Source organism: Astyanax mexicanus, chromosome 3, assembly GCF_023375975.1.
Source record: "Astyanax mexicanus isolate ESR-SI-001 chromosome 3, AstMex3_surface, whole genome shotgun sequence".
Lineage (NCBI taxonomy): Eukaryota > Metazoa > Chordata > Actinopteri > Characiformes > Acestrorhamphidae > Astyanax > Astyanax mexicanus.
In genome coordinates this window covers 90,001-99,018 of record NC_064410.1, presented here as the reverse complement: position 1 = coordinate 99,018, position 9,018 = coordinate 90,001, and the positions used below count along the sequence as shown (strand labels likewise).

At 40.9% G+C, this 9,018-nt stretch overlaps 1 protein-coding gene across 1 annotated transcript; it reads right to left on the bottom strand.

Moving 5' to 3' along the window:
- Positions 1-778: 778 nt before the first annotated feature.
- cited4a (Cbp/p300-interacting transactivator, with Glu/Asp-rich carboxy-terminal domain, 4a) lies at positions 779-6,762 on the bottom strand. The gene is made up of 2 exons (XM_007241232.4): positions 6,532-6,762; positions 779-4,341 (listed from the first exon to the last, which is right to left on the bottom strand). Exon 2 carries the CDS (start codon positions 4,324-4,326, stop codon positions 3,592-3,594), a length of 735 nt encoding a protein of 244 aa, XP_007241294.2. The 5' UTR covers positions 4,327-4,341; positions 6,532-6,762; the 3' UTR covers positions 779-3,591.
- Positions 6,763-9,018: the final 2,256 nt, after the last annotated feature.

Sequence of the window (9,018 nt, the reverse complement as noted above, 5' to 3'; positions counted from 1 at the left end):
AGTAGCACCACATTTATTACCTCACCCCTCTGAAATATTACTGTATTTACTCTGGTATTGTATTATATTTCTCCAGACTGTTTACATCAATCAAGCATAACATAAAAGACCAAATCGTTTCTATACCTACTATCCATTTTTCCAGCTCCACTGATCGTATATTTTACTCTGTATTTACATTATAATAACAGACTGTAGTCGTGTTTGTGTTTCTCTGGATTTTATTATACTCCTCCTTATTTTAGTTTTTTAATACTCAGAACCCACAGGATACAAAATCTCCACAGAGCAGCTATTGTTATTATTGTTATTATTATTATTATTATTATTATTTGGGTGTTGGGGGGTTATTCTCAACACTGCAGTGATTAGCATAGTGCTGGTTTATGAGGTGTTAGTGAGTGTTGAGCTGGTACAGTAAGTGGATCAGATACAGCAGTGCTGCTGGAGTTTTTAAACACTTTAGGTTTACTGCTGCACTGAGGAAAAAACACTAACAGCGTCCTGTGGGCGGAGCAGGTAGGTAGGAGTGTGTAATAGAGTGAACAGAGATTGAACACAGGGTTTTAATATTTTTTGTTCATTCATCCTTCAGTTTACTTTATATCACATTTCCAGATATCTGTCCCATTAGATGCTCTTTTTTAGTTTATTTGCTTCATACATGCAAAGTGTCTGAATGTCCCCTATTACAAATACACATTTTAGCTGTAGCTGTATGATATAAAACATTTATGAGAAAAAAGGTGCAGTAGAAACACTAAAAAAACACAAATAATTCTTCATTAAATAAATATTTTATTGTCAGTGAAAATAAATACATTTTCTTAAGATAGAATCAACAACACTTAAAAAAGCATTTCTGGGAGCGAGGTTACAGAAATCAAAACAAAAAAAATGAAGCCAAATAACTGAGGAATCCCACTCATAACACACGACGCCTGCAGTTATACACTCTAAACTGATCCGTAGGGAGGAGATGGAACCTGAAAGGAGTACAGGACACAGAAACAGAATCCTACAGGTGATTTTAGATAAACACACAGCGCAGACCCGCAGGAGCTCCCCGCACATCGCTGATTTATCTGGGTCCCTTTTTAAGGCGGATTTTTCTCCTCACTTTCCAAACAATGAAGACTCTTCAACATAAAGGTGGACGAAGGGATCAAGTCAGGAAACGCATTTAATTCCCTATAGAACCTCTCAAACAGACTTATTATTGTTTGTAAATAAAAAGCACTAGTGTAATAAACCTTTTTAAAGATTCTTCCTGAAACTAACTTCCAATTCAAGAACCCTTGAGGAAAGTTTAATTTTACGTATATGATTTGCTACAGTCTAGAAAAATAAAATAATGAAAGTAAAGGTGACCTTCACTGATGCCTACAGTCCAATCAGTTCCTGAAGTTTATATAAATAAAATGATCTTTATCTAGTGTTCAACAACATACAAAACTGCAGTTTTAAACCAGGCTATGATCCAGCTGGCTGTATGTTATGGTGAATCGTTCGGATCCCACTGTTGTTTTCTCAGGCCTGGCTGTGGTCTGGGCTATTCTCCTGAGCCGGGTGGGTTGGAAGGGAGTGGAGCTCAGTTCTAGTGGAACGGATTAACCAGTACAACAGCAAGATCTGCAATTCCCACATCAACCAAACCCAACCCCCCACTGAGAAGAGCAAATACCACCTCCCACAATCACCACAGGACGACTCCCGCTCCCCTTCTTAACGCAGGGGTCGTTCCCAAACTCTTAGTTACCTTTAGAGCAACAAAACATAAACTAACCTATCCGATTCTGAAATTCCCAGGTCCTGCAGGAGACCGAGCTTTTTGACCTCAATTAAGAGAAGAAATGTGTGCAATTTAAATCAAATCAGAAATGAACCTGCAACGCAAGCAGATAAACAGAGAGAGAGAGAGAGAGAGAGAGAAAACGAGTGCCCAGCCTTTCTACACTAGCCTGCAGGCATGAACCATTTTAATGAGATCAACGATGCAGATGGCGACTGTTTCAAATAATAATTTAAGAAAAAACATTCAGGTTAATCTAGACAGAGGTGGCAACAGAAAAGGTTACAGCATATTACGCTGCCCTCACCTACTTAGCGGCTTGCTACCAGATATCACTTAGCAAAAATGTGGCTTTAAGAGACATCGATTACACAGTGGCACTGTATCGTCAAACTCAAGTTCAAGTTATTCACAGTATAGTGACATTCTACATCTACTGACCACAAACGTCCGATTCAGATAGAGATGCTGATGTCAGAAGGAACCGATGAGTTTCCCCTCAGTGTGGCAATCTGACGCTCTGTTTCCCCCAGTTATTAATCTACACAAGTGGAGAAAAGCTTTCATATCCGTCCACTTCAGCAAGAGTACCAGTATCAATATTCTGTCAAATAAAAGAAGTAATGCTGCTTGATTAAGGCTGTCCTGGAGCTGAACTAACCCAGCAGGGAGCAGAGGCTCAGCAGTTAGCAAAAAGAAGCTAATAAGACATTCCAGTGCTTTCCAGAGCTGTCTCTCTCTCTCTAACCTCTAGAAGCAGAAAGAGACGGCCTACAGTGAACGCTCGACACACGAAAGTGCCAGCTGGTTGATTTGGTTCGGTTTAATTCGGTTTAAGTCATAGAAATGTTACGAGCATTAAAATTATTCTAACTGTGAAGAAAATGGATTTTAAAGACAAAATCAACGTTAGACATGTGACAGTTTAGCATGGAGCAAGATGAAGTTATAAACCCAGCTCCACCACTTTGCTTCTGTCTGTTTTTACCTTCAGAATGCTTGATTTGGAGTAATTGAGGAATAATCTAAACCAGTTTGAAGTACCAGCCTTCAATAAACACAAAATACTCACACTGCTCTTTTACCACCAGCCATTAGATCAGTGTTCTCCTGCAGAGATACCTCACAGAATTTAACACCAACCCAAATCAAACACACTCCATTCAGCTAATCCAGCATTTTAAAGGCTTTAATTAGTTGGATCAGGTTGGTTGGATTTGGATTGGATCCAAACTCTAAGACAAGGTTGCTCTCTGGGAGTAACGCTAAATAAAATGTTTGCTTAAGGAAAAATAAAAGCAGATTTATTTTTTTTTGTCAACAAAGCTCAACTTTTGTCTGCTTTTTTGGTGTTCATCATAAATAAGAATATTTTTAAATGCCATTGAATGTGAGTGCTCCCATGGAGGCAAGGCAGTCTATAACATTGTTCTATGCAGGACTTTCTTTTTTCCCATGAAGTGAGTTACATTCAACCCTGGTCTGAGAGAGAGCTATCATCAGCCCAGGGGACCCATAGAAAAGAAAGGGCCCGCTACATCACAAAGCCACGCTTTAAAAAGGGCCATGTACTGAGTTCAGCTCTTAAAAGAGCAGCGAGAAAAGCTTCAACTCTTTCTCTCGCTTCATTCAGCAGCAGACGGGTCGGGTCAGAGTGTACTACAGTATATATAGCATGACTTCACAGACCGAGCAGAATCACTTGGGACCAGAAAGGTTGGCTTCTCTTGTGACGTCCTCAGCAAATGACCCGCTGCTGATACGGCAGATATGAAGCTGATCCACCTCTAACCAGCTGCTCAGCAGCTGACGGTACTCGGCTGCTGTTTGCACACGAAGTCTGAGAAAAAGTCGAACTCGTTCTGACCCAGAAACAGTTCCGGGAGCTCCTGAACCCTGTCCAGACCCAGTTCTAGGACGAGAGACGTGAGAGCCTCCTCGTCGATCAAGTCCGTGTCCATGACGTTGAGGGCCAGCGCCGGACCGCCCATGCCCATCTGCATGCCCGCCAACTGGCCCTGAACCATCCTGTACTGAGCCCCGTTTCCCATGTGGTGTCCACTACCGGGCCCGATTGGAAGGGCATGATACTGAGTGTTGAGTTTCTGGAGGTGCATGCTGGCCATGAGCTGCTGGGATGAGCTCATGCCTCCTCCGCTCATATACTGCTGCGGGTGCTGCTGCTGCGGGTGCTGCTGGGAAGTCTGAGGGTGCATGTGGTGCTGCGGCTGAAGATGCGCCCCCTGCTGCTGGTTGCCATACATCATGCCGCTCGTCTGCATCTGAGGATGGTGCCCGGTCCCCATCTGACCGGCGACCTGGCCGTTCATCATGGGCCCTATCCCCAGACGCTGCCTCATGGCCGGCTCCATGGACCCCTGCGGGCCCCTGCTGTAGTGCATCATCTGGCCGTTGGGAACGGCCCGCAGACCCGGCTGGCCCGCGTGCTGGGGGTGTCCGTTCATCCCCATGCGATACCCGTGCAGCCCCCCAGCTGAGCCGTGGTTCATGGGCATCATCATGTGATCGGCCATGGCTTGGTGGAGTTTCTGTGAGAAAATGTGGGACGAGCGTCAGTAAAACAGAGTTTTAAAAATGCTAAAAATTCCCGACATGCCGCCGACGGAGCCAGTTCTACAGAACTGCAGACGACCTGAAAGAATTTTTGTTTACACTTTCCATCTTACAGAGTTACTATAAGAAGTGTCAAACCTCCTCTCACGCCTTTTTACATTTCTGGAATATTTTAGTTTTCTCTCAATTTCGTAAGATGATATTGTTCATGTTCTGAACTTCAAAAATTAAAAAAGGGGCTGAAACAGTTTTTATAACTTCATCATGAATGGGTTTGGCTAAACTGCTTTAAGCTCAATATGCAGATGTATGTAAATAATAGGAATGTGCCATAAACAAACAAGATTTGGCTGAATGCTGAATACTGAACAGTTTCTCACAGATTTTCTGTAATTTTACCACATTTTATCACTGTTTAAATAAATATGCCGAAACATTTGTTGTATCTGGCTTTACAAAGAAAAAGCAATTACAAAACTTTTCTACAACAATGTAGTTATTATGTAATCCTTAGACCTTATGTCCAGAGAATTGAATTTCTTGTATTTGAACCTGAACCTTTAACACTAAGTTAAGCTCTTTTATTCTTTATTTTTTTTTTTGGATTTCAACCTTTCTTTAACTATTCTCATAACAGAAGGAGCAGAAAGAAGAAAAGGTCAGATCTGACTGAAAGTGTAGATTAACTTGTAAATAGAGTTTAATTGGTGTAAACGAGCTCAGTTACACACTCCTCTCAGCCTTTAAACCCACTGTAAAGAGCTGCAGTCTGAGACAAAGCCTGAGGTGAGTCTGAGCTCTGCAGTCAGGAGCTTCTGGAGCATCAAAACAAACATCAGCCTGATCTCCAGACAAACAAAGCCCCCATAGAGCTTCACCCAGCCGAGATCTGAGCTCTAAAGGAGCGGAGACTGCGAGTTTATTCTATAAATAACACTCCTTTATTCTATCATTTAGTATTAAACAGGTTATCTTAGCTACGTTATTTTTCCTAAATGATTTTAACCTCTTCCAGCAACTTAACCCCTAACCTGCTGTAGCTGTGTCCTTATAATGTCTTTATACAGTTCAGCTATTAGGCTTTATAAAAAGGAATCCACTGTGAACCATGGTGATAAACATCGTACCTAGTGAACTGAGGTTAATCAGAAGTGTGATCAGCCTGATCTTAGTCTGCACTATTTAACTCATATAAATCTCTGATCCTGAGAAAATCAGCACTAATAAAAAGGACGCATCTCGCGGGGCTTTAATGGAGGAGATGATCTAGAAGATCAGCAGCGTGGATCGCCCTTATCTATAGCTATCTGCATTAATAAATAAATAAGACAAAACATCTGATTTTTTTCTTCTCCATTGAGAGACAGAGAGATCAGCGCGGGCTGTGGAGGAGAGTACCCGACCCGGGGGAGCTCTCAGCCCGGCTGACCGCCCTCAGTCTGCTCGCTGTTCGCGAGGATTAACCTAAATAATTCGGATAAATTCCCAGCAGGCTAACAAACTAGCTCATTTACTAAGTAAACGAATAACTAGCTAACCTAGATAAATATTCATCTATTGAAAAAGTCGAATGGTTCCTTTGGCAGACTGCTGGCTATATAACGTATATATAACTAGCTAAAATATAATTAGCGTTAGATAGATAACATAGGATAACGCTAGCTGGCCGTTAGTTAGCAGTGTTTAGCTGAAGTGTTTTAGCGTTAGTTACCTAACGGTAGGTTAATAGCCTCGCTTTACACAAACAGTAGCTAACGTCAGATTTTAAATTATATAATATAAACTAGGTTAGCTTAGCTAGCTCCAGATAACGCTACAGAACACTGTAATTACACTAAACTAACCTAGCAATTAAAGAGTTTTGATGGGAAGCGCTATAGTAACTGATTTAGCAAATACATAGTTAGGTTAGGAAGTACATTATTTGTTATTGTAACGGATAATTTAAACACTAACTACCTAAAACTAAAGAGTAGCTTAGCTATTAAACTACGACTAATTTGCTGACTACACCGCTAACCCTAGCTACACAAATTATAATAATAAGACAAATTACACAGATAATCTGATTAAATACATCAGGTAGATTAGCTATCTGGATGACCCACACACACATTAACAATGGCTAAACCTGTAATTTAAGCAGAAGCGTTAGTTAAACGTACCGGTAAATGTTGTTGTTTTCCTCCTCTTTCAATAAATCCCACAGTAAAGTCTTCAGATCTTCTCCTTCAGGAAGGTAAAGTAATCTTTGGGTAGATTAGGTTCGGGTTCGGGTGTCTGTATTCAGCGGCCGCTCGCTCCGCTGCAGCCCGGGTTCGGGAGGTTGTTTTCTGGGTCAGCTCGGGGATTATATAGCGCTGAGTCTCCGGAGCTCCGGAGATCTGAGGAGAGAAAGAGGCGTTCTTTTTCTTCCCCACGCCTTTTCACACAAACCCCGCCCTCCAGCGCTCTGATTGGTTCCCTAGTCTACTGTTCTATTGCTCAAGCGCGGTCACTCCAAACCGACACATCCGCCAACCAATCAGAGCTCAGGCACTGTGGCCAATCGTAGCACTCGAAAGCGCGTTGCTCAGAAAACGGGTGCGATTTAAAATTAAAGCCTGAGCGGAAGGGAGGGGTGGAGTTACGCCCCGCCTGCTCCTTTCCTTCATCGTGATTGGCTGCTGGTCTAATCGCCGTGCAAGAGGAAAGTGCAAACGAGGCCTCTGTGTACAGCCGCGCGGGATCTGCGTGTGCTACGTGTGCGCGTGTGAGTATGGAGCTACGTGTGCGCGTGTGTGCGCGTGTTTATAACAGAATCTCCTCAGTGTTACAGCTCAATTAATTTATTATAAACGAACAAAACAGAAACTTTACACATTTTCACTATAATCTATATTTACATCTAAAAACCAGTCAAATTACACACAAACCGGAGTCCTGAGATTTTTCTACATAGTAGATTAATATTTAACACATGAAAACTATTAACATATTCTGTCTTGTTTACAGAATAATTCCACATGTAATCCTGTCTTAATATAGTCTTAAATATAAATGTACAATGTAAAAACTCATAAAAAGGTGAGTCCAAACTTTTGACAGATACTGTATTCCTGCTAAAGCTCCAGCTCAAGATCAACGAGTTATCTAGAGAAAACACTAAACACACCCAATCCCAGTGACGAGCTAGTTAGTGAGTTAGTCTACCAGTACAGGGTGTGGAGGAGCAGCTGATCTTAAACTGGACTTTTTAGAAGGGATTTGATAAATTAAGCACCATATTAAGGAAGCTGACTGTTTACTGTGGGGTTTCAGCAAATTAGCTTTTTTTCATCCTCATGTTTCCTCACATATTGTATCTGTCACACAGAAACATAAATTATGAATGGACCAATATAAATGACTCACATAAAAGGTTTATGTCTGTTTTTTCCCCTGTAAATGTAAAGGAAAACATAACTTAAACACAGCTTTAGATTTAAACGTAATTTAAAAGCCATGGCCAGGGTTTCTTAATTCTTTTGTTAGTGGACCAAACTCCAAGATCGTCAGTTCAAACTAGTGTATATAAAAGTATATTCCCGAAGGTATTGTGAAGTACAGCCAGTATATCACAGTCTGATAAAAGACGCACTCTCACTCACAGCTGAGAGAACATTGGTTCAGAATATCAGAAACTGACTCGTAGTCTGCCATCAACCGGAAAATGCTGAAACACCAGTGGAAACGTCTACAGTCAAGCAGATTTAAACACCCTGGATTGAGAGGCTGCTGTAACTTTTTTACAAAATCAACACCTTCAAGTCTGAGTGAAGTTTACATTCGACCATATGACCACATAAAAGCCATCTCAAAGAAAGTTTAATGATCAGATAAGACAAATATTTGTTTGTTTGGCCATAATCATCAGAGGAATGTTCAGAGAGGTAAAGAATACTATACCAGCTGTTAAACATGGTGGTGGTAGCGTCATGCTTTGTGGCCAGTTTGCAGGCAGTGGAACTGGTACATTGATTGGATGAAGAGGAGGATGGAATAAAGAAAATAAAAAAGACTACCTCAGTATTCTTTAGCATAATATCAAACCATCATATAGACTATTATTACTTTAAAACTACATTATTAGGTGCTCCAAAGTAATGCTGACTGCTAACACAGTGGTTGTAGACTACATAAACAAGACATAGATCTGTGGCAGGAAATCAACAATTTAACTGAATTTAACTGCAAATTCAGCCAAGTACACTGGTTAAATACCCAATCTGTATGTTGTAAATTAGTTTTTCCCCAAAAGATTAATAAATCAGTGAAAGGGAATTGTTGTCGTAATGTTCATGTCCCTGATGAGAAATGTGCAGTTAGTTACTTTAGATATTAGATATTAGTTATATTCAGATATTAAACAGGTTCTACTGCAGATCTTTCTCCTTATCTAAACCTGCTGCTCTCAGACGCTCTGTTTTTTACTGTGTTCAGGAGCTCATTGTTCTTGCGGCTCTTTTCTGGAACAGGATGTTTAGAATCACAAATCTTTTAGTGCAAAATTCAGCCTTTTAATGCTCTTCTTCAAGGTCTTTGCCTTATTCACACATACATATCATACACATACACATACACACATATTCATGCACAAATAGTGCAGGAATCATTCATTATTATTTGCTGAT

What these genes read in the sequence shown, in the direction of transcription:
- cited4a (XM_007241232.4), bottom strand. Translation starts at nt 4,326, where the DNA reads ATGGCCGATCACATGATGATGCCCATGAACCACGGCTCAGCTGGGGGG.